General features: G+C 45.4%; 1 protein-coding gene across 2 annotated transcripts; it reads left to right on the top strand.

Moving 5' to 3' along the window:
* The first annotated feature begins 281 nt into the window (after positions 1–281).
* On the top strand, positions 282–17,863 carry Ociad2 (OCIA domain containing 2). 2 transcript variants are annotated; one of them, XM_050150271.1, is made up of 7 exons: positions 282–459; positions 3,272–3,397; positions 6,710–6,806; positions 9,300–9,353; positions 12,393–12,440; positions 13,680–13,797; positions 16,459–17,863. In XM_050150271.1, the coding sequence occupies exons 2-7, from the start codon at positions 3,332–3,334 to the stop codon at positions 16,538–16,540; spliced, it is 465 nt and encodes a 154-aa protein (XP_050006228.1). In that variant the 5' UTR covers positions 282–459; positions 3,272–3,331; the 3' UTR covers positions 16,541–17,863. The 2 variants fall into 2 exon arrangements, with proteins under 2 accessions (XP_050006228.1, XP_050006229.1); XM_050150272.1 differs by lacking the exon at positions 282–459 and adding an exon at positions 567–588.
* The last annotated feature ends 7,111 nt before the right edge of the window (positions 17,864–24,974 follow it).

Here is a 24,974-nt window from a genome sequence, read left to right as displayed (position 1 = left end):
TCACACACTATTGTCACCTTCCCCTCACAGGCCAGCGGTTGGGAAAGGGAAAGCTTGGCAAGGGAAAGCTAAGGAACCAAGGTGGGCTGCAATGGACTCCCTGGGAGTGGGGACCCTACCCGGCTGTCAATAGCATTGCTGAGAGGTGGAGCCTTAGTCCGGCCCACAGAGGGGGTTTAGGGAACGACAGTCACGTGTTTTTGGGTTTTTTTTTTTTTTTGGTCTGGGCGACCCAGTCACGTGAAAGACGTCCAGGTAGACCTATCAGGTGTCACGAAGAGACCGAGAAACGGGGGGCATCTCGAAAGTGCTGGATTCTCCCTTTCCTTGTCACCAGCTGAGAAAGAGACTGCAAGTGGGGGCGGGCTGCTCTTGAGCTAGTGGCACGCACAAGTGTGGGGCGGAGCGAGAGCAGGAAGAAGGAGAAAGGAGGGAAGAAAAGGAAGATCGCGAAGAAAGGTGAGGGGAAGAGGAGAGGGGACCGAGGGCTCGGGTTGGGGCGGTGGGCGTGGGCAGCGGGGGCGTGGGAAGACTGCAGCCGCGGCGGGGGTGGGGGCAGCTCTGCCTTGGAAGCACTCACCCGCACAGGTGAGCCCACAGAGGTGGGGTGACGGTGGGAGAGGTGGCCTGGGGCAGTGTCTTTTTCTTCTGGCTCTCCTTCCCTGGTCCCGGCGACGTGGGCGAATGCGGGGCAGACCCTTCACGGCTCCGCCGCAGCACGGTGTCAGATCTTCAATCCTTTCCTGCTGGGCTTCTCTCCAAACGCCTCGGATTCGTGCTACCCCGGGCTGGGGTGCTGGCTTGGAGTTTTGCAGGCCTAGCCTTGGAACCCAGCTAGCTGATTCTGGGTCAGCCTCCCCTCCCCCAACACAGACTGGATCAGGCTGCCATTGCCCCCCTAGTCTAGACCCGAGAGTGTGCGTGTGCGTGTGCGTGTGTGTGTGTGTGTAGCTTCACCCAGAAGGCTTGATCAGATGCCTGAAGAAGACAGCTGGGTTCAGGAGGGCCCAGTTCACCAACGCTAAGGTGTGTGCTTGCTTCCTTCTTGGTTCTTGGGATGGCCCTGGGTCTGACTGTGCAAAAAAAAAATAGTCTCATTTGACCATAGGTGGCAAAGATTTCCTAGGATTTTATTTCCTAGAAAATCGGATTCCCAGGGCCACTCTGATGACTGCTCCCCTACTGCTCATACAGCTACCACTGTGCCCTGGTCCTGTGTCCTCATCCTTCATCCCCATCCTTGCCACAGCTGTGCCTGACTAACAGGTGACAAAGCCGAGGCTTAGACACTTTATATTCCTTGCCCCGATGCCCAGGACCAGCAAAGAAAGTCAGAATTAAAACTGGTGTCTTGCAGGGCATTGTTCCGGACACCTTTAACACAGCACTCAGGTGGCAGAACTCTGAGAGTTAAAGGCCAGTCTAGCCTGCCCTTAGGACACCTAGGGTGACATAGTGAGACTCTGTCTGAAGGGGAAGGGTGCACAGTCAGGTTATTATAATCATCTTCAGTATCTAACACCACAGGGCATCGTGTTCCTCTCTGACACTGGGCACCCAAGATGAAACGTACAGAGGGGCCCTGGGCTCATATATCTTGCCACTGAGTCACTAATGTAGGAAACACAATTTCGTATGAGCTGTCCATTTTGTGGGAAAGCCAGTGGGGCCCAGGGGGGAAGAGGAGGAGGCTCATGGCCCACCTGGAGCATGTCCATCCTTGCCAGCCCCAGGCTGTTTGGTCACTGTAGATGGCTCCTTCGGTGATTCCCTAGTGGCTGCATCGCCCTTTCACTCACAGCCATTTCCTTGACCTATGGTCTGTTTCTTAGCTCACCACTATTCCTTTGGGTTCAATGTTCACGTTCTCCTGTACTCTTTGTCGATGAAAGTGTCCAGGTCCCTCACTTTAAGATTCATCTCTGTGATGGCAGTTTTCAAATTCATCTCTCCAACCCTCTCCTAATCTGAAATCCCAGACCCAGACAGATCCTAAAATATTTCGATCTTTAATGGCTAATTCCAGGGTTTGCGCGCGCACGTACACACACACACACACACACACACACACACACACACACACACCAGCACCCAAATCCAATATTTCCAAACCCAAATTTCTTATCTTCACCTCTCCCAATGAGGTCTCAGTTCAGGTCTTCAGTTTCATATCTAGACAGTTTAATCACTGTCTAAACTCTCTGTCCTTCTTCTGGACACACACACATACACACACCCCGCATCCTCTTGAAAACACTTTCTCCTAGTGAATAATTCTTGCCTTACCAGACATCTGCTTTACCTGTGCTCTTCATACAGTTGAGCTTATCTTGGCCTTCGTAGCCTCATACTTAGCATGTCATAGACGCTCAGCAAACATTTGAATACTCACTTTCAGTGATGCTTTGATATGTTTTAAAGACATACTTTACAGGGAGTAAAGCATTGCACAGTATGACACTTCATTCCAATCTTAAATCAGACCTGTGGCTCTGTGTGAGTATGTGTGCATGTGTTTATGGACGTGTGTGTAGCCATGTATTAGGGAGCCGTTTGAAATTGAGATTGTAGGAACTAAAGAGATAGCAAGCAAAAGCTCATACTGCTCTTACGGAGGATCTAAGTTTAGTTCCCAGCGCCTACCTTAGGTGGCTTATAGCTGCCTGTATGTGACTCCAGCTCCAGGGGGAATTTGACTCCTCTGGCCTCCGTTAATACTGATTCTCCCTCACATAACTAAAAATTAGAAATCCTGTTTTTTGTTGTTGTTTTTTTAATTTTCGAGACAGGGTTTCTCTGTAGTTTTTGGTGCCTGTCCTGGAACTAGCTCTTGTAGACCAGGCTGGCCTCAAACTCACAGAGATCCACCTGCCTCTGCCTCCCGAGATTGCAGGGCATGTAAGATGGCTCAGTGGGTAAAGGCACTTGCCACCAAGCCAGACAACATAAGTTTGCTTCCTGGGACCCACATGGCGGGAGAGAACAGACTCCTGCAAGTTGTTCTCTGACCTCCATGCAGTGTGAGAAGGCCAGGAAACGAACAAGCGGCCTCCTCACGGCATCCACGTGTACATGACACAATACACGCCATTGCACCCCCAAAATAATCAATTGTAAGAAAGCTCGAGTTTACAGATGGCTGCAGGTTAAAAACCTAACAAAATGAAAATAATAAGTTTTCTAAGTTAGAATCGCTGATATGAGAGGTGCTTTGAAACCTGGTACATAAATATTCAGGCCTGGTACAGTGAGTCTCTTCTGTTTTCCTTAGTCATCAGGCCAAGGAGTCTTCAGAGCATTCGACTGGCATTGAAGAAAGGACAACATCATCATGGCCTCAGTGTCCACTCATGGAAGCCAAGAGAAGAGTCCCCAGTTGCCACCGTTTAGCAAGCAGGTATGTGTTAGCTTGAGATTTTGAGGAAAACTATCACACAAGATTGCCACTAGATCCTGCCCTTGATCAATCACCTGACTGTGTGTGTGTGTGTGTGCGTGTGCGTGTGTGTGTGTGTGTGTGTGTGAGTGTTCCTGAACCTGGAGACCAGGGAACGATGTTCAGCATCTTCCTTAGTCACTCTACATCATTACATCATTTTTTTTTTTTATATTTATCATGATGTCTCGTGTGTGCCGCACCCACACACATGCAATGGCAAGTGTTGAAGATCAAAGGACAGCCTGCAGGAGTCATGAGTCACTTCTCTCCTTTTACCACGTGGGTTCAGTGGGTTGAACTCAGGTCATCAAGCATGGTAGCCGGTGCCTTTACCCTCTGAGCCATCTCACTAGCGCTAACTTCCTTTTCTGAGACAGGGTCTCTCAGTGAACCTGGAGCTCACTGATCCAGCCAGACTAGCTAGCCAGGAAGTTACAGGTACACCCCTGTCTCTGTTCCTTTGATACTGAAGTTACAGGTACGGGCCAGTACATCCAGCTTTTCAAGTGGCCTTGAGGATCCAAACCCTGTCCCTTATGCTTGTTGTGGCGGGTACCTTAGCAACTAAGACAGCTCCTGAGCTACGAACACTTTTTTCCAGCCCGGTCCTTTGTCAGACGGAAGCGGGGAAGATGGAGTAAGGAGGAAAATGCAGTCAGGTTCTCTTGAAAAGCCTGTTAAGATTTTGTTTGCAGATCGCTTTCTTTACTCCTTCCTGTTCAGAATCCATCTTGGCTCTCTCGCCACAGCCAGTGACTGGGCAGGTGTACCACCATGGCAGAGCAAGCTATGGTTTGTCCCTAGCAGGATGACACAGCCCCTTAGCTTCTCGTTTGTGTTGCGCAGGGTGATTATTCTGAACATATGCTGTCGCTTGCTGCTTTTAGCATAGCAACATCCGTAACTGCTAATCAGCCATCAGGCTGAGAGCCCACATACTAGCTCGGAAAGAGTGGGGGGATTGTGGTTCAGAAGCATTTGGATGAAAGGGAGAGCAAGTATTTGATGGGTTACTGGGGTCCATGTTCTCTGGAGTCAACTTTTCACACTAGACGTGGTTTCTTGGAGCAGAGAACATTTAAGCAGCAAAGTACAGGACAAACAAACAGACAAATGATAGCAGGTCACAGGAGAGGCATTTGGACACCTTAGCTGCCCCTGTGAAATAGAGAACTGTAAAACATCCATAGCACTACTGGAAAAGATCTCCCAAGCCCCACTTTCTGATCTCGAGTGCTGGACTCGCAGAAGTGACGGTGGTCAGATCTGAATGAATGTGTGGGTTACCCTGTACATGTTGGGGATTTTCTTTATTTCTGCCCTGGCTTCAGAGAGGATAAGAAACAAATACAGATATGACTTGATTTACAATGGGATGTTGTCTCAATAAACCCACTGTAGGTTGAAACTGCTGTTGGTTTACACAGCTACTGGGAATCCTAGCACTGTGGTCCACTGCAGGGTGTTGCAGATGTGATTTTGTGATGGGTGTGATCTTGTGATGGATGTGATCTTGTGATAGATGTGATCATGTGATCTCTCTTACTGCTAACTTGAAGCTGTGTCTCCATGTGAATGTCCATCATCATGAGAAAATACCATACTGTGTACCCTTAGCCTAGGACAAGTTTAAACTTCAAAATGTAGTTCCCACTGACTATAGGCCACTTTGAGAACGTGTGTCTTAGTCAGGGTTTCTGACCAATAGCAAGTCATGGAGGAAAGAGTTTATTCAGCTTACACTTCCACATCATAGTTCAGCATCAAAGGAAGTCAGGACAGGAACTCAAACAGGACAGGAACCTGGATACAGGACCTGATGCAGAGGCCATGGAGCAGTACTGCTTACTGGCTTGTTCAACATGGCTCGCTCAGCCTATTTTCTTAGATAATCCTGGACTACCAGCCCAGGGGTGGCCTCGCCCACAGTGGGCTGGGCCCTCCTACATTAATCAATCCAGGCTTATGGAGGCATTTTCTTAACTGAGGTTCCCTCCTCTCAGATGATATCAGCCTGCATCAAGTTGGCATAAAACTATTGAGCACAATATGCTAAAGTAAAATAACAATCTGAACCACTGGATTGGGGAGGTGGTAAAATCCTCAGGAAGTTGGTAAAATGCCTGAAGCACCAGCGTGAGGACTTGAGTTCAGATCCCCAACATGTACATAAAAATCCAGGGGCAGCACACCTGTAATCCCAGTGCTAGGGAGATGGAGTTAGGATCCCTGAGGCTTGCTTGCCAATCAGAATAACTGAATCAGTCAGCCCCGGGTTCAATGAGAGATGCCGTCTAATAAAACAACACACATACACGCAAAACAAAACAAAAAAACACATGGAAAGAAACACTCCTTGTCAACCTCTAGTCCCCACACATCTGCATGTAAGCTTGCATACACCACACACACACACACACACACACAAATATGGACCACGAAGTCAGGGACCATTGGTATTTACCCTAGAAGTAGGGAGGACTGGCTTGTTCTGAGGATCCAAAGGGCAGCCAGTATCAACGCTGCCTGTCCCACTGGTGTGCATTGCCATAGCTGCTGATCTCCAGGAGTCATATTGACCTCTGCATCCCTCCACTGTGTCGGAAGGAGGAGCAGAGAAATGAAAGGGAGAGGTTGCCAGCTTGCGCAATTACAGAAGCATAGGCACCACAGGGTCCTTCTGCCCTGTCAGTGTGTCACTGCGCATGTTTGCCAGGTATGAAAATGATGCCTGGACCATGAGAAGGACTCAAGGAATGGTGGCCAGCATCCACATTGATAGTCACAAGCAAAAAGTCTTTTTTTAAGTGTCAAAATCAACAAATCTGTTTCTACCACAGATGCAACACTGAGCTGGAACTTAATTGGGTAAGGGATCAAGCCAGCATTGCTATTACAGAAAGCCCTCGACAGCGTAGAGCAGAGCGAGGACCTGGTTGCTTGCAGCACTCAGCCTGGGAGAGCTGTTGGCACACCCTGGTCACTGAACCACCCTGTCTCTCAAGCAGAAAGTCCACCTTGTCCAAATCTATGCGGCAGGGCCAGCTGGAAAGCAGTGGCTAGTGGCCACTAGTCTGTGGGGACAACTAGCCAGGAGCAGGACACATCCATCCCCTTCCAGAGGAAACAGGGTGGAGGGTTTTGTCACCTCAGTGTTTTATTACCTGTAGCTTTTCTTAGTTTTACTTTGAGATGGGATCTTACTGTCTAGCCCAGGCTGGCCTTGTACTCAGGGTCCTCCGAGTTAACCCTCAGTGTCTTTCCCTACAGAGCCTGTTGTTTTGCCCAAAGTCAAAACTGCACATCCACAGAGGGGAGATTGCCAAGATTATCCGAGAGTGCCAAGAAGAAAGTTTCTGGAAGAGAGGTACTCACACCCTCTGGGTCTTAATGAATAGTTTAATAATCAACCATTTAACCATAAGTTCAATTTAATTAATTTACTAAATAAAATAAGTTAACAATTGATTTAATAATTAATGTTGCAACAATAGAGTACTTCCATGTCCTATTAGAATAGAATCACGATGCCTGATTAATTTTGAACAGGAATTTTGCATAAGTCCCTAAAGAACTTGGGTATTTATGGAGGTTTAAAGTTTGAATCCATGCTATCCTCTTCAGGCAGAAATAATAAGCAATTATCAAGCCCTTTACCTCACTCAGTAAAAACATACGTGTCTCTTCCTTTCCTGAAAGCAAGAACACAGGCCCAAAGTTTTATATAACATGCCTTACTTCCACAAACCTTGGTAAACTGCACCAGCCTCTCAGCTCAGAGGTGATGTCAGGTTCACCTGGACTTCAGTCCACAGCCTCACCCACAGGCTCTACCTGGGAAGTGTTTGTTGACTGGGCTGGAGCTCACAGCATCCACCGATACGTCTCTACGATACTGTTTTCTGCTGAGTTGCTTCTTCATCCCAGGATTGCCTTACATAAGACAAGGCAGGGAATTCATTCTGTATTAAAAGTCCCTTTTGGTTTAATAAATTCATAATTTGACAGTTGAGAGCGGCATAATGGAACCTATCATCCAGCCCAGCACTGTGTACATTACCGACAGAGGCATAATCAAGACTACAGTACTCTTGATCTCATAAACCATTCATAGCCTGTATTGGCCAATTATAATTTGATATTCATCATGCATCACTTGTGATTATTGATTGCTTTTCTAGAATCTCATGCCTTTTCTGAGAACCTCTGAGCCGGTAGTTTAACTGGCCTGGTTGATTCACAGGTCAGTGTGGCCCATTAGACGTGATGGGAAACTGATTGCTATCCGGTTTGCCTCAGTTGCTAGGAAGGCTGTTTGCTTTTGGAAGAGGCCATCTGACACATCGTGGGAGGACTAGGAACCCTTTAAACCAGACTCAGTGAACTACACTAAAAAACCTTAACTACACACTGCGTGTGCTTAGCAAGAACGGAGCCTGTTTCTAACCTTCAATGTGCCTCTTTAGGCGGACAGCCAACAGTGGGGCAAAAGGTTAAGAAAGACAAACATCAAAACAGAAACAACAGGAAACTGCCCTAGATCGAAACAGATTGGACATTCAACGCAACGCATAATCCTTGATCTTCCACGCTGGAAAAAAACCTGCAGCTATGAGGGACATTCTTGGACGAGTCGGAGAGATTAGAAGATAGATTGTGTATTAGTTAGTATCATTCCTCTTGAGTCTGAATATTCAGATTTTTCTTGACTATGCTAGTGGTATGGTAGTTGTGCAGGAGACACTAACTTGATTTTAGAAGTTACCTGTTAAAATATTCAGTTATAAAGAGTGATGGTGTTTGCAAATCCCAGATGGCTCAGAAAAAATACGTAATGGCAGATACAAAGCAAAATATAGGGATGTATCCAGAGATAAATCTGTAATCAATGTGTCTAGAAGAAGGCTCTATGGAAGTTCATGCTATTGCTTTTCAAACTTTATGTAGGATTGAAAATAGCAAAATATAGCTGCGTGGTGGTAGTCCACACCTTTAATGCCAGCACTCTGGAGGTGGAGGCGGGTAGATCTCAGAGTCTGAGGCCAGCCTGGGCTACAAAAACGAGTTCTAGTACATCCAGGGCTACAACAGAGAAATCCTGTCTTGAAAAACCAAAAAAAGAAACCAAAATTGCAGCTAAGTGAACACACACTATATCCGTGTCGGATATAGCCATTGGAGTCATATGCATATTGAGTGTTCAGTAAACACATATATCAGAGCTGGAGTTGAGTGTGGGGTGTCGGTTTAGGTGATTGCTGTGCATCAGGCTGAGCTATTGGGATAAATCACAAGGAACTGCTCCATGTAGTTTTAAAGAAATATTTGTTGACTATAACGTGCAAAGTGAACAAAGCTGAGTGTGTGGGCTCACGCCTTTAGTCCCAGTACGTGGGAGACAGAGGCAGGAGGATCTTTGTGAGTTCAAGCCAACCTGGCCTACAGAGTGAGATCCAGGACAACCAGGGCTACATGGTTGTCTTGGGGAAGAGGAGGTGGGTAATTCAGGTAAGAAAAAAAAAATCTTAGAATTAGTTTTCCCTGATTTCTAGACAAGGGGCCTGAGTTGTTAGTCTTGGTAAATTGTATGTGGTGAAGATGTACATGCATGTACATGTGGTTTACATGTGGAGTCAGAGGACAACTTACAGGAGTTGATTCACACACCCCCCTCCCATCATGTGGGTCCTGGGGATTATGCTCAGGTCGCCCCTGTCCCCACCATGTGGGTTCTGGGGATTGCACTCAGGTCGCCATGCTTTGGAGATGTGTTTGTACCCACTGAGCAATCTCGACTGCCCCCAAGGGACCATGTATTGAGATACTAATATTGAGGGGTGTTTGTTTGTTTGTTTTACAGCTCTGCCTTTTTCTCTTATAAGCATGCTTGTCACCCAGGGACTTGTCCACCAAGGTAAGCGTCAGTATTTACTAATGCTTTAACTTCAGAGAGCCTCATTTTTGGTGGCCTTCCCTGCAACCCTTGAACATTTATTTGCCCTATTCTTGAAGATTTTTGCTTCATGCATGCTTTTGCTTGCTTTTAGCTAGCGTAGTGAGTCTTTTCTTGTCCCACCAGCCAGCTCCTAAATAACAACATGGAGACTTACTAATTATGGAAGCTCGACCTATAGCTTAGGCTCGTCCGACTATTCTTATAACTTAAACCAAACTATTTATATTAATCTACATTCTACCCCATGGCTTTTACCTCTGTCCTATTCTGTGTGTCTGATTCGATCTGCATCTGGCTGGCTCCTCTGCCTTTATTCTTCCCAGAGTCCTCTCTGTGCCTGGAAGTCCCACCTATACCTCTTGCCTAGCTATTGGTCATTTAGTTCTTTAGTAAACCAATCAGAAGGCACCTTGGCAAAGACATATCTTCACAGGGCACAAAAAGATTATTCTACAACAAGCTAAAGCTTCTATCTCTACAAAAGACTGAATGTATCTGATTACTTGATAATGGGAATTTGAGTTTCAGGTGCCATAAAGGTTGTTAGCCCACTTTGAAACAATTATCGTTGACTTGTTTTTCATCTAAAAAGAGACCATAAATGGAGAAGGGGACTGGAAGGCATAGCTAGAGAGATAGCAGGTTTGGACTCAGCATGACTGGCTTTGAAGACCCTGGAAAGGGCCATGAATGTAGTGGCGACTGTTCCTGTTGCCGTGACAAAAGCAGCATAGGGAAGGAGGGGCTTATTTTGACTCATTATTTCAGGAAGGATGTAGTCTACCGCGGTGGGGAAAGAATGATGGCAAGGACTGTGAAGCACCTGGTCACATCGTGACTATAATCGGGAAGCAGGAAGTGGGAAGTCTGCTCAGGCTCTGAAACCTCAACACCCAGCTCCAGAGACTGTCTCCTTCAATGGGGCTCCACTTCTAGTGTTTCTATAATCCAAACAGCAACCTCAACTGGGGACCCCAAGTTCAAACACATGAGCCTGTGGGGCCATTTCACACTCAAACCACAGCACTGAGCTAGTGTTTTCAGAAAGGAAGGCAGCCGGTTAAGGATGCAGTTACCACCTTGGCTTGTCCCTATTCTGACTTTGGACCTCTGACCTCAAGACCTGTAAGATAATAAATTCACATTATCTTAAGCCCACTGAGTTGGTGGCCCTCTCTTATGGCAGACACAGGAACTCTAAGAGTTCCTGTGCCTTAGAGAAGTCCCTGTGTCTCCTAGGGGAGTTGGCCCTCTGGAAGCCTATCTTATCAAATGCTACTAATTGCCATGATTCTAAAAATGCTTGAAAAAAATTAAAAACTTTAGTAAAGATAGATGTGGTTGAAAAAAAAGTAAAAACAAAAATCAATATCTACAAACATGAAGGGGAAATGCCCTGTTTTCCTTTTTTTCTTGAAGATCAGTAGGTCACATGTCTTGGAAAATTCCCCTTTGGATGTTGTTATTCTTATCCATAAAGGTCTTATATTAAATATGTTTTCATTTTTATAACTTGAAGGTGATATTCAAGTTTTTCATAGAAACAAATTCACCAATTACCACCAGGATTTTTGTTAAATTAGTTTTGATGCAGAAATAGGGCCCAAATCTGTGGAATGAGGTCTTATAATATCCACATACCCCAAATCTCCCCAACCTCTTGCATCTGTGCTATTCAGGGTTGAATGCTAGTTTCCCTCAGCTGCTAAAATAAGTCACTGTGAGCACAATAGCTGAAGGCAGCAGACATTTATTATCCAGAGTCCAAGGTCGGAATGGGTCTCACTTGGGGCTGGAGAGATGGTTCAGTGGTTCAGAGCACTGGCTGCTCTTCTAGAGGTCCTGAGTTCAGTTCCCGGTAACCACATGGTGGCTCACAACTATCTATCATGGGATCTGATGCCCTCCTCTGTATGTAGATGGAGCACTCGTACACAAACATAAATAAATATTTTTTTAAAAAAAGAATGGGTCTCATTAGGTTAAAATTAAGATGGGGTACAGCTGTGTTTCTCCTGGATGTTCATCGCTTTTCCCCTCTTCAACTTCGAGAGGCTACGTATACTCCCTGGCTGGTGGCCTCTTCCTCTGTCTCCAAAGCCAGCTAGGTTGAGCCAAGCTTTTCCACTTCTGATCTCTTCAGTGCCAAACCAGAGATCATTGTGATTATGTTTAATCCACCTGCCCCGCTCAGGACTGTCTCCCTATTTCACAGTTGTCTGACAAGGTGACTTATTTCTATTTTATACTTTAATTCCCTTCTGCAGTATAACATCCAGAGTTGCCAAAGATTGTGGTATGGACATATTTAGAAGCCTGCCAATCTGCCTAGTGTTTTCATTTGAAAATCATGATGGGTTAGGCCTGGTGACACCAGCACTCGGGAGCAGAAGTATATAGATCTATGAGTTCAAGGCCAGCCTGATCTATATATCAAGTTCCAGGACAGCCAGGGCTACATAGATTAATTAATTATTATTAATTAATTAATAATAAATAAGGCTTAAATACATAGATTAATAATAAATAAGGCCTAAATACATAGATTAATTAATTATTATTAATTAATTAATAATAAATAAGGCTTAAATACATAGATTAATAATAAATAAGGCCTAAATACATAGATTAATTAATTATTATTAATTAATTAATAATAAATAAGGCTTAAATACTGTGAACCTCTGAGGTGGACTTTCTTTGTTGAGTTACTCTTAAAAGTAGAACATGGTGACTGGTCTATTTGAATCAATTTCAATTGGCTTTTGATTGTGGCTTTCACATTTTGCACATGTTAAAGCCAATTTCTACCATTTGCCTGAGATGGATTCTGGGGGTTAACGTCAACCTCAGGTTGAATTATAACTCTTCTGAAACCATTTCTTCAGATTAATAACGTGAGCATCTTAGAAATGTTATATCTCCAGCTTGGATGTTTTCTTTACCAATTTAACTAAGTTATTAAATGAAATAACACATTTCTGTCTTACTCTTCAGGTTATTTAGCTGCTAATCCAAGATTTGGATCATTACCTAAAGTTGCATGTAAGTCATAAAAACAGTTTGGACTGGGGAGGTAGCTGGGTGGTTTGAAGTATGGGGGCCCCGAGTTCATGTCCCAGCATTGAAACAAATGAAAACGCAAATTGATTTTGACAAAGTTTATAAGACCTGAGGATATGAACGTGTTGCCAGGACCGATTCTTACAAAGCGCTCTCTGTTTTCCACTATTGGCCTGCAACTTCCTGCTCATCCCAGCACTTTCTGATCTGCAGAGTAACAGCAGGGACTTATGCCACTGTCATTTATAAAACATGAACAAAGGCTAGCAAGACATATACAGTGTTCTCTCAGTATCCAAGAGAGATAGACCCCAGGACCCGCAGGTACCCATATCTGCAGGGGCCTGCATCCCTCTTATAAGTGATGGTTCTTTACATCTGATGGTGCACATCCTTCTGTTTACTCTCCAGACAGTCTCCAGGTACCTAGAACACGTGACACAATACAAACTCTGTGTGCGTGGTTGTTATGGGACATGCTTGGGGAATGCATCAAAGGCCTGTACGTGTTCGGAATAGATGCAGATTTTTTTTCTCGAATGTTTCTTTAGTTCTGTTGGTGGTGGAACCAATGGCAATAAGATTATCAACACTGTCAATAGCAAAGCCTTTGAATGCAGGTTCATTGGAGGGGGGGTTATGTTGTGTTATCTTGGCTTGACCAGTCTTAAAAATATTATCTAGAGGGCACATTAAAAAAAGGGAGTAGTTTTTTTTTTTAAGTCAGAGACATTTTAATAAGAACTTTACTAAGATGTCTGAGTTTCTTCTTCTTGGTATGTTATGTTTATGTTAGAAGAATTACCCAGTTTAGAGTCTCATTTCCAGCCAGAGGAATAGATTGAAGGATTCTCCTACATGAGGTTCCCTTATTTTCTTATCTTTCATGTCTTATTTTCCAGAGACAAGGGCAGAAAAAACAACAGGCTCCATCACCCCATGACATAGAGGCTACCTGACCCAAGTCTACCTTCTGTCCCCTGGCAGCCTCAGCCACTGGTTTGACAACTGGGTCATGCCCTGAGAGCCAGTGTGTGCTCTGTCTTTGTCCTCCTCGTGTCAGCTCAAGCAAAGATCAGAAAGTCTCTGATGTCAGACCTGCCCTCCACGGAAGCTTGTTATTGTGTGAAAATGAGCGGTGTTAGGAAGGTGTAGGCAGTGGCTCATGGACACGATTCGAGCTTTTCAGTTACCTGTCTATGTTTCCTAACACTTTCACAGTGGCTGGGATCCTGGGATTTGGCCTTGGGAAGGCTTCCTACATAAGAGTGTGCCAGAGTAAATTCCATTCCTTCGAGGATCAGCTCCGTGGTGCTGGCTTTGGTCCCGAGCATAACAGGTTTGTAGTCTGATGGGGGGGTTGTCATGAAGATAGTGAATGAAGCAGCCAGGTGTGGGGGCCTTTAATTTCAGCACTTGGGAGGCAGAGGCAGGAGGATCTCTGTGAGTTCAAGGCCAAGCAACCTGTCTGCACAGTGAGTTCCAGGACAGCCAGAACTATATAGTGAGACCCTATCTTAAAAACAACAACAGCAAAAATAAACAACAACAACAAAAACAAACTAACAAGTGAAATGAAATATTACTCTGTAATATTAGGCAGGTAAACAACTTTATTTAAGAAAAAAACTCTTTAAACCTCAAGCTTTGATTTATTACTATTCAACTTCAACAATTATTTTTTAACTTAATCACCGATTTCATTTATTCAGTGTGTATTTAATGAGCAACTGCTACAGTCTAGGCCTTGTATAGTCCTCTGAGGAATTCCTCTATGAGCAGATGTGTCTTCTGTCATTGCACAGTTGCTCACCAATTGCACCTTCTTCCTTACTGCAGAGCTTCTCAGAGCCTTTAATATCACACACATGTGCACACACACACACACACACACACACACACACACACATGCGCGCGCACACACAGTGTCCTGATAGCTGTACTTATTCTCCACAGGAACAGTAAGCAGTAGACTAGAGTTTACAGAGAGGCCTGTGCTCCTAGGTAGGGTTCTTGGGCTGAAAGTTCTACCACACTTTCTCAAACCTTCAGTTTGAGATGATGACCAGAATAACTTCCCCGGGATGTCAGGAGGAAGGAAATTGCTTATTCGTGACACTCAAAAAGTACTGTTTCTACTATCATGTCACAGAACTAGTTGGGGACACATTCCGCTGAAGACCCCTCACTTGTCACAGTTTCTTTTCTTGTTTTCTTTGAGGGAGAACCTCATTTAGCCCAGGCTAACCTCAACCTCACCCAGACAGTCCAAGGATGACCTTGAACTTTGTATCCTCCTCCCCTCCTGAGTGCCAGGTTGTTACAGGTGCACGCCTGTTGTGTGTGCCTGTACACCACCAGCGCTGTACTAACCTGCTGTGTGTAGTGAGGGGATTGAACATGGGGCCCTGTCTGTGCTAGGAAGCGCTCTACTGAGCCTGCCCCAGTGTGTTCTTTTTTGAGGGGCAGCAGCAGAGCAATATTGGACTAGATGTCAAGGGCAAGTTGCCTTCTGGCAGTGTGACTTTAGAATGCTACGGTTTGGTAGAAGTGGATGGACTTTAGCCATCATCCCTACCCTAGGAATTACATGCTATGCAGAGTCTCTCTGAGAAGACATTGGTGGCCATAGGAAGAAGAGACTTCAGTCTCTTGTTCGTTTCCAAGCCCTGAGCCTTCCCTTTCTGGTTTGCAAGGCCAGCAGAAAGGCATTAACGCTGTGTTTACAGACAACTCCCGTGTCACTGCATCCCTGTAAAGCTGTGTTTTGGGATCAGCTTCCAGAGCCTCTGGCCCGGGATTCTGAGGTGTACAGGGAAAACAGAAAGGCTGTCAGCAAGGGGGCACTGTGTTGACTCTTTTCTCGCCCTCTTCCATTTGGGGACAGTTTTCTTGTTGTTAGCCCAACATTGTGTTCTGGAACAACGATGGAATCTGCATTTTCCAGACAGTCTCTAGACGTTGTTCTATATTTCATGTACATGGAAGGAGGCGTTCTGGAACAACGATGGGATCTGCATTTTCCAGACAGTCTCTAGACGTTGTTCTATATTTCATGTACATGGAAGGAGGCGGTTGAGGGTAAAGGATCCCTGGGGCCCCTTTAAGATTGGCATTCTGTAGCTCTTTTGCCTGCCTACTTCTGGCACCAAAAGCTACACTGTGGGCTGGCACTGGTACATGGGAACCAGTGGCTAAGCTCTGTGTCTAATACCACTGCCCTCTCATCCCAGAGGCAATAATTTGATGTTCTGGTGAAGTAAAAGGGCGGGAGGCCCCTGACGATGCTGCAGTCCAAGAGAAGGGGATGTGTGTGTCTTGTTATTCTTTTAGACAAGACTCTCACTCTACGGCCCAGACTGGTCTCCTTTGAGCTTAGCTCCCAAGCTCTGGGACTACACGAGTCCGCCCCCCGCACTTGGAACATTTTATGATTTGTTTTTTTGTTGTGGTAGAAATCACCCCAGTGACTCAAGGTCAGAGAGTCGTGATGTTTACCCAGCTTATGTGCGACTCTGGGCATAAATGCAACCATCTGTTCCAACGTAAACATCATTATTGGATGAGCTTCAGCCAATTGGAACCCAAGAAACAACTAATACTCCATTTAAAAAGAGTGAGCTAGTGAGCTGTAGAATCAAAAATGTCTGTACACCTTGCTTACTTTGGTAAGATGAGTGTTTGGAGAGCTGCAAGATGGCTCAGTCAGTAAAGTTTCTCTCTGTGCCAGCATGAGGGCATAAGTTTGGATCCTAGCACCCCATGAAAGTTGAGCACCCAGCCCAGCCTAATCAGTGAGCTCCAGGTCTAGTAAGAGACCCTACCTCAAAAACTATGACAGCCAGTGTTGGCCTCTGGCCTCTACATGCACCCACCCAGCAGGAACACCCTCGTGCACATGTGCACAGGCCCATACATACACATACATATGGCACAGACACACAGAAAGAGCTCCCATGGTCAAAGTATGAGTCACCAACTGCTTCTGCTTCTCTTCTAGGCACTGCCTGCTTACCTGTGAGGAGTGCAAAACCAGGCGTGGATTAAATGAGAAGAAGGGGTCCCAGCCATCACATTCCTAAGCCCCGGCTGTGCTTTTCAATGATTTCTAAACCTCTGAATCCGTACACGTTTAAACTTTCAAGTGTACTCTAAGATAATCTACTTCTATTGAAACAGAAACCTTGTCTTCTCGCGTTCCTTTGAAATGCTTGTGGTGGAAGGCTCTCGATTGACTTGAGCATGGCATATTCTTCCGTTCTTCGAGAACATGTTGAGAGCCACCACACACTACCCAGGAAATAAAGTTACACCCCTCCGTAGCTTAGAGCTTCCTGAGAGAATTTTGAGTAGCTTCTGGGTAGGCTTTCCTGCAATTCTTTTACTCTGCTCTTTTTCTTCTTCTTCTTCTTCTTCTTCTTCTTCTTCTTCTTCTTCTTCTTCTTCTTCTTCTTCTTCTTCTTCTTCTTCTTCTTCTTCTTCTTCTTCTTCTTCTTCTTCTTCTTCTTCTTCTTCTTCTTCTTCTTCTTCTTCTTTCAGTGATTTAAGTTCTGTGGTAGGGAACAGGAGTGAATGATGTGGAAGTTAGTCGGGAAGCCACGACCCAAAGAAAACCTATGTATATGGATCTAGAAATCCAGGAAAGATTGTGTTTTAGAACTAGAAGTCCATCCTAAAGTCTAGAGGCTGAGGTCTGTAACTCGGTGGGTAGTATTTCCTGTGAAAAGGTCACCATACTAACCAGCTTGTGTAATCAGGAGCTGTGAAAAGTGCCCGTCACCTGTGGGTGACCTGCTTGGCTCATGGATGCATTCCCATAGTCAACACGCAATAGACGGTTCAGAGAAGAAAGACAACTTCCTAACCTGCTCTCCCAGGGAGCAGCTTACTGGAAGGAGAACCAGAGGACCGACTTAATTCTAAAAATGAGAAACTCTTGGGACTTGCAGGAGCTCAGAGGCAGCCAGCGCAATGGCATGAGTTGTGTTTCTTCTCCAGACAACTTGTTACATGGGAAGTGTGGTTCTTCCATTTTGGAACCTCTTGCTTTATGGCACGTTGGCTGAGCCCCATGGAAAAGCTCCCTTTGCATCTTCGCTTTCCTTGCTTCTCAGGAAAATGCTCTGTCTACAAGTCACCATTTAAATATAGGGTATGCGTGTGGGGTAGGGGCTGCTTATACTCGATGTATCTACAAGCCTGGAGTTAAAAAGAAAATTTCATCAGAGGTTACTATTTGATGTGAAATCATTTCACGTTAATCATTAAAACATGCGGAGGTTTATTTTTGTGTGAACATCAAATGAATGAAATGGAGGGGTTTGACGGACTTGATTTTTATATGACGTATCCTGTTTGACAGTCAATAAAATTCTATTTCTGAAAATTAAAAGACAGAGCCAGTATGCTAGCTTTTTTCTTCTTTCATTGTGTTGGGAGTTGAGTCTGGGGCTTGGTGAATGCTAGACAAGGCACTGAGGTCTTTGTGCTCACAGATGAAGCCGGAAGGAACCTGGAAAGAACATGGGGCTGTTCTTTCAAGGGGGGAAGCAGGGGATGCAGAATCAGTCATCCACCCAGAAGTCTGGGAAGGGACATGGTTAACAGCCTGGTAACCTTTGCACTGTGTGGCCAGGACCACACCAGATCCTCCCTCAGACCCTTATCATCTTTGCCATCAATCTATAAGCCCTTTTTTGTGGAAGGTGTCACGTGTACTTTACAAAGAATTTCGATGCAGTTACCTCTGATCTTTCTTTAGCTTTGTTCCTCAAGGAGATTCACGTGTGCTGTGCTGTGCACCGGGCTGAGTTAATGATCTCCAGGAAAGTTTCCACCAAATTGTGCTGTGCTTAAATACCCCTAAAATAAACTACTCGGGGCCAGACTCCTGAATTTTGAACCAACAACAGCTACCTAGTTGTGTTGAACCGAACAACTGTCTTCCCTCCTTCAGATTGTTACTCTGCTGGCTGTGGTGGAGCCACTCCCCCCCCCCCCCCCCCCCCCCCCCCCCCCCCCCCCCCCCCCCCCCCCCACACACACACACACACACACACACACACACACACACACACACTGCAGACAAGTGCTCTACCAATAAACTACAGCCCAGCCCCTGGCTTCTTGCATACAGTCTAACTTTGGCTCTGACAAGAAAAAGCTGGTGATTCAGCTAACTCAGCTCTTGGCCACAGTTTAGAATTCAGCACCATCACTTCCGCCATGCCAGAAGATAAATCTCAGGAACCAGAGCATTGTCACATTGCTAAGCGAGCCAATCAATGTTACAAATCAGTCTCTGGCTACCGGGGAGAAAGGTGAGTGTCGCCACCATCAAATACAAACTTTTAATTGTTCACATCTTTAGAGTTCTTAGTCAAACTGGGTTTGCTGCTTGGGCTCTCTGCTTTTCATTAAGTGGATAACGTATCCCTTGAAGTGGTGTAAGAACAAGTTAACAAGGAGAAAACTGGAAGGTTGTCCGGCAGGTTTTGACCGTTCTGCTGTGGGTCCTCAGGACTCACCAGGAAGCAGGCATCTGGGGCAGAAGTCTGCAGTGGTGTGTCAGGAGCAGGATCTGTTCCTCACATCGAGCAGTCACCAGCCCTCACCATCAAGTGGGCCGTAGACTTGTGAAAAAACTCGCAAGGGGGGGGGGGGGGCAAAAGCCTTAGCACAGGACAGCAGGTTAAAACTGCAAATGAGCTTGCAGGAAAGCAAAAATCAATGGAACAAAGTGGTAAACGTTGTCTATAGCCAGCCTCATCCAGAGTCGTCCATATGGGAGAATCAGAGCATGAGCAGAACATGAGACCCATTATTGATGCCACTCAGCCCACGGTGCCCTGATAAAGCTATTGCATGATGAAAATGTCTTAAAACTACATTTAGTAGACCTGGCCTACATAACAGCACAAATAGACCTTTCCCACTCTAAACGTGCTAAGAGCATGGTCTACAGTTGGATAGAAGCCTAACGGAAGGCCTGTTTTATGATAGTCTCCACTCTGTAAATCTGTCTCATAGGATCTGCTGAACTCTGAAATGGGTTGAGAAACAAGATGTTGTATGGGTGCTTTCTTTCACAGAAACCAAGTTGAATCATCATATCTTGGGGAGCACATGTATATTAAAGATAATTAATTGCTGTGAAATATTCCTTTACACTGTGTGAAGACGTGACGCTGTGATTGGTTTAATAAAGAGCTGAATGGCCAATAGCTAGGCAGGAAGAGGCTAAGCAGGACTTCTGGGGACAGAGTGCTCTTGGGGAAGAAGAAAGGCAGAGTCCCCAGCCAGATACAGAGGAAGCAGGACATGCGAGAGGAGAGGTAAAAGCCACAAGCCATGGGACAGCACATAGATTAATAGCAACAGATTGCTTTAAGTTGTAAGAACTAGTTAGAAACCAGCCTAAGATAAGGGCAAGCTTTCATAATTAGCAATAAGTCTCTTTATCGTGATTTGGGGGCAGGCAGTCCTAAAAGCCTGCTACAATTAATGGAAATTAAAATGTGTTGTTAATTTACTTTACCCTGGATGTACCTAAAGAAGAGACAAATTTGCTATCTAAATTGGCAAGCCTGTCTCACACATTTGGACTTTGTCTAGACAATCTAATGAAATGTTCTCAGCAGAGACTGACATTGAGGGACGATCCTTGTTCAGCAACAAAGCATGAAAATGATTTAATGTGGCATCTCCTTGGAGCACTCCAGGGACATCTGGTGTGCAGTCATAATCTTCCAGGACCAAGCTTAGAGGCCCAGGATGGTCCAGCATTTGCATACCATCGTAGGCTCCCCTACAACAGCTCGTGACAACACTAGGCTCTCTCAAAACCCCGGTAATAGAATTGCTTACCATAATACCAGAAAGGCTAAAGGCTAGCAAGGCTCCAATCAGCATGGGGTATGTTCCCATGCAGTCTCTCTCTCTCTCTCTCTCTCTCTCTCTCTCTCTCTCTCTCTCTCTCGTGTGTGTGTGTGTGTGTGTGTGTGTGTGTGTGTGAGTGTGCGCTGAACACATTGGTGACAGAATCCAGTGTTTTCCTTGCTGAGGAGAAAATTATTGTGAAAATGTTGAAGGCACAAACACAGAGTCAAAAGGTGAGCACGTACAAAGTTTTTTAAAGTAAGAAGAGTAAAGACTTGTTATATTTGGGGGAAAGTGGGTTTTTTTCTTGGCTCATTTGTCACATGGCTAGAAAGAATATTTGAAGATTTCAAGCAGGGCATGGTTGTGTACACCTTTAATCCCAGCACTCAGGAGGTAGAGGCAGGTGGATCTGTGAGTTTGAAGCCAGCCTGGTCTACAGACTGAGTAGCTGGACAGCCGCTGGTAGAGCATCCCACCGTGCCTGTTAATAAGACAGACATTTATTTCTCAGATTTGCCCTCATTTGTGTGACCCTGGAGTTCAAAGCAGGAGTTGAAGTGTATTCTGCATAAAATGTTATTTCTTAATAAAAAATTAGCAGGTTGATTACCTTGTGTTTATTCACTTTGTCTAAATAATCATAACTCCCAACAGAATTTATTGTATATGTGACACACACTCGTTGTATATACACATTATTTATGATATGACATACTGCTTATAATGCTTTAACCCTCTCATTTAAACAAAGATATCCTTCCCACGCTGTCACAATCGAGACTATGCATTTTCTGTTAGTGCTACCAGAGTAATGAATTATGATTTAATAAAATGTAATGCAAATATGTCATTCCTCCAATACTCATTTGGTACAAACTGCTGATCAGCAAAAGCTTCTCCAACCAGAAAATGTAATTTTGTGTATTTTAAGTTTGGCGGCAATTTCAAAGACTGATCCAGAAACTGCAAAATTCAGGATTAGCCAGATTACACACTCAAGACAGGCAAGAAGCATGTCAAACACCAGCATCTTCCTTGCTTCTCTCCCTCCACATAAACAGTTCAGTTTTTCATTTTTTTCCCTTCCTCGCTGGGATTACAGGTGTGTGCACCACCCTGTTGATGCGGTGCAGGGGCCTGTCTGTTCCAGGCAAGCGCACTCCTGAGCTACATTGCCGCCCAAATCTTCTGTTTCGCTTGTTTTTATCCGAACGGTTTTGGATTGTTTCCAGACCTTCTTGGAGAATCAGCTGGGCAGTACACAGGGTTGTACCGGGACTCAGTCAGACACTGAAACACGGAATTTGTGTTCTCTGTGCCATGACCCCGCCAACAGTGTGGGAGGAGAACACTGAAATCAACCAATGACACTCCAGCTTCCCGGGGCTTCCCTCTCCCCTCTCCCTGCTCTCAAGCTTTGAGAACCACAGAATGCTGCCTGGCTTCACGTGGAGGAGGTCACCTCTACGTGCTGCTGGCCCTGGAGACGATGGGACCGCCATGTGAACTTCCAGGGGAAGACCATCTGGGGCCCTTGCTTTGGTCCAGCCCCTAGCTCAGCAGTTCTGTTCTGTTCCGCGAAAGAGCCCTGCTTTGCCCCTCACTGCGTCCAGGCCAGAAACTCCTTGAGGACAGGCTGTGTGCCTTTGGAGTCTCTCAGACTCCCCACGCAGAGGTCTTGCAGACGTAGGTGTGTTCTAAGTATGTCCGTCTCAGGTGGTGATTCCCCAGAAGCTGCACTTTCACCTGACAGCCTGTACATCCTGAAAAGTGTCTTTCTTAAACTTCCGGTTAAGGAGCCTCCGTCTTCAAGCATTGGAGTGGCTTTCCAGGCCCTCCATACCCTGGTCTGGGGAGACCGTTCCGTCTGGCGTCCTCACAAACGAAGACGCCACAGCGCAGTGAGAAGTTCAGAGAGCAAATTGGTGGCCACGCGACAATGACGATTCTGCTTCGGGCACTGAAACTATTATCAAAGACCCTATCGAATCTGGGTTCCCACTTCTTGACTTTGGGTTATTATTTATCTATTCTGGGCCCCAGTTTTCTCATTAGAAATGAAAATCATACTAGGCTGATGTCCTTATGGCAAGTTGTTCATGAATATCAAATGAGCTGATAATCACAAAATGTTTAGAACAGTGAAGGCTGAGTAGCCAATCAATCAATGGATGTCCGTTGTTTCTACTGTCACTGCTATTAGTGTGGTCTAAGGCACGCCGTGGTGTCATGCTTTGGGCTAGGCTTTTGCACGTGGCCTACTTTGAAGGTCTTCTTCCCATTTTGTGTACATGCAATTGGTCATTCTGAACTATATATTTGACCTATGTATTCCCCAGTACTATTTTCTATTTGCTCTTTCCAAAGTCTCTGGTTAGACAGGTAAGTAGGTGGGTGCACTATCAACGTCTTTTTTGTTTTCTAGATGAATGTTTTGCATGCATCTACTTATGTGTACCACATGTGTGCCCGGTGTCCTTGAAGGTCAGAAAAGGGTGTCATATGCCCTGAACTGGAATTATGAATGGTTGTGAGCCACCATGTGGGTGCTTGGAGTTGAACCCCAATCCTCTGGAAAAGCCATCTCTCCAGCCCCATTGTTTCCATTCTGGTATCTGAATATATGGTGCTCCTGGAAGGTGCCTCATTCTTATGGGAAGAACGTGTTATAGGGACCAAGGAACTTCCCCAGCACTTTGGAACAGATAACCTTCTGGGTGTGAGTTTTGTCTGGAGTCCTTTCTGAATACATTCTAAATAAATACTTCAAACAGCGCCATGGTTTATTAAGAGATATTCTCTCACCTCTACACGTGGATGGGAAAGGAAAGGGGTTTGGGGACAGATGGCAAAAGAGTGGACCTGGGAAGTGAAATGAGCAAGGTCTATCAAGTTCAGCAGGGTCAGCAACCCTAGCATTTCTGAGGTGGGGAGGATCAGGAGTTCAGGGTCATCCTCCACTAAGAGTGAGTTTCAAACCAATCCCAGCTCCTTGAGACCTGTTTCACAAAAGCAAAACAAAGCAGCATAAAGAATTTTTTAAATAGACTGGAGGGGTGGCTCAGGGGTTAAGAGCACTGGGTTCAGTTTCCAGCTCCCGCACGACAGCTCACGATCAACATACTCCAGTAGCAGGGGATCTGACTTTCTGGTCTTCAGACATATATGCACAGAAACACTCACACATATAAAATTAAAATTAAAAAAAATTTTAAAAACAAGTCTCTCACTGGGTGGTGGTGTATGCCTTTAATGCATACTCAGGGCAGATCTCTGTGAGAGAAACCTTGTCTCAGAAGAAAATAAAACAAAGCAAAAAACAAAAACAAACAAAACAAAACAATAACCAAACAAAACAAAAACCCAAGTCTTGTTTTCTGACGTTTTGTAAGTCAAGAACATTGCCACAGTCCTCATAGTCAAGCTCAGACTCATTCATTAACAAGGTTTCCCAGTACCTACGATACATACAGCAACGTATGAAAAATAGGGGTCCACTGATAACGGGCAGTCCAACCTTCAAGGAGGAAGTAGAGGAAGACGCAAACGAAGGGTGTAATCCAGACCCGTGGGTTGCAGCTGTCACTAGAGTTCAGGGCAGGGCTTCCCATCAGCAGCCTGATTGATTCTCACCAGCTCTTTTTCTCTCCCTACATGGCTGCCTCTTGCCAGTCATTGAGCAATGTCCTTCCTACTGTGAGCAGGGCACACCTATATCATTTTCAAAACAAGAGGCTTTCTGGGTGTCCATTTGTCTCCATGGCCACAAGAGGGTAAGTGGTAGCCTGGGGGCTGTGACGTCAGCTTCCTAGCCTTCAAGGTCTAGTTCCCACTGCCAATAAATTACTCCGCAGCACTCCCAACAGCCCTGCTTTTATATCAAACCCAAGCTGCAAGAGGGCCCTGCGTTTATTTTAGGATCGAGCAGCAGGTAGAAGCTGGCAGGAGAGATGGGACGCGGAACAGGGAGGGGGCGTGTGGGTGATCCATGAAGGGTTAAGGAAGAGTTCTTAGAAGCTGGAGAAGTTCAACAGGACGTGTGTCTGATGAACTTGACAGTCTTGCTAACACTCCCAGGCAGCAGCAAGCCAGGAGGAGACATAAACAAATTACTCCATCTCCAACTGGAAATTAAAAAAAAAAAAAAAAAAAAGAGCTCTGAACCGTCCTTACAACTACTCTCAACCTCCGTGTGTTCAGAGACGGTGGCCACATAAAGCTGAACCTGAAGTGGGACATGATGTTTCACTCAAAAAGGCTGGGGAACATAATTTAATGAGAAAGCACTTGCAAGGCTCTGGGTTCAATCCCTAGCTGGAAGGAAAAACATACACCAAAGCAAGTGTTCAAGGTCTCAGAAAGATGGCAGTGTTTAAGACATTTCAAAAGGGACAGGTTAAGATGGCTCAGCAGGCAAGAGCACTTCTGCTCTTCCTGAGGACACAGACTGGGTTCATGGTAGCCAAATGGTGGCTCACAACCATTCATAACTCGTCCCATGAGATCTGATGCCTTCTTCCGACCTCCATGGAAACCAGGCAAGCATGTGGTACACATATATGCAAGCCTTAAAAAGGCATTTCAACCACAAAATGGAAACCATGGGAAGGTTTCCTGGCCTTATAGAACCAGCCC

This window comes from Alexandromys fortis, unplaced genomic scaffold, assembly GCF_014885135.2.
Source record: "Alexandromys fortis isolate MF-2015 unplaced genomic scaffold, M_Fortis_MF-2015_v1.1 scaffold_0, whole genome shotgun sequence".
Lineage (NCBI taxonomy): Eukaryota > Metazoa > Chordata > Mammalia > Rodentia > Cricetidae > Alexandromys > Alexandromys fortis.
Note: the sequence above shows the minus strand (reverse complement) of the source record. Positions and strands in the feature narration are given on the sequence as shown.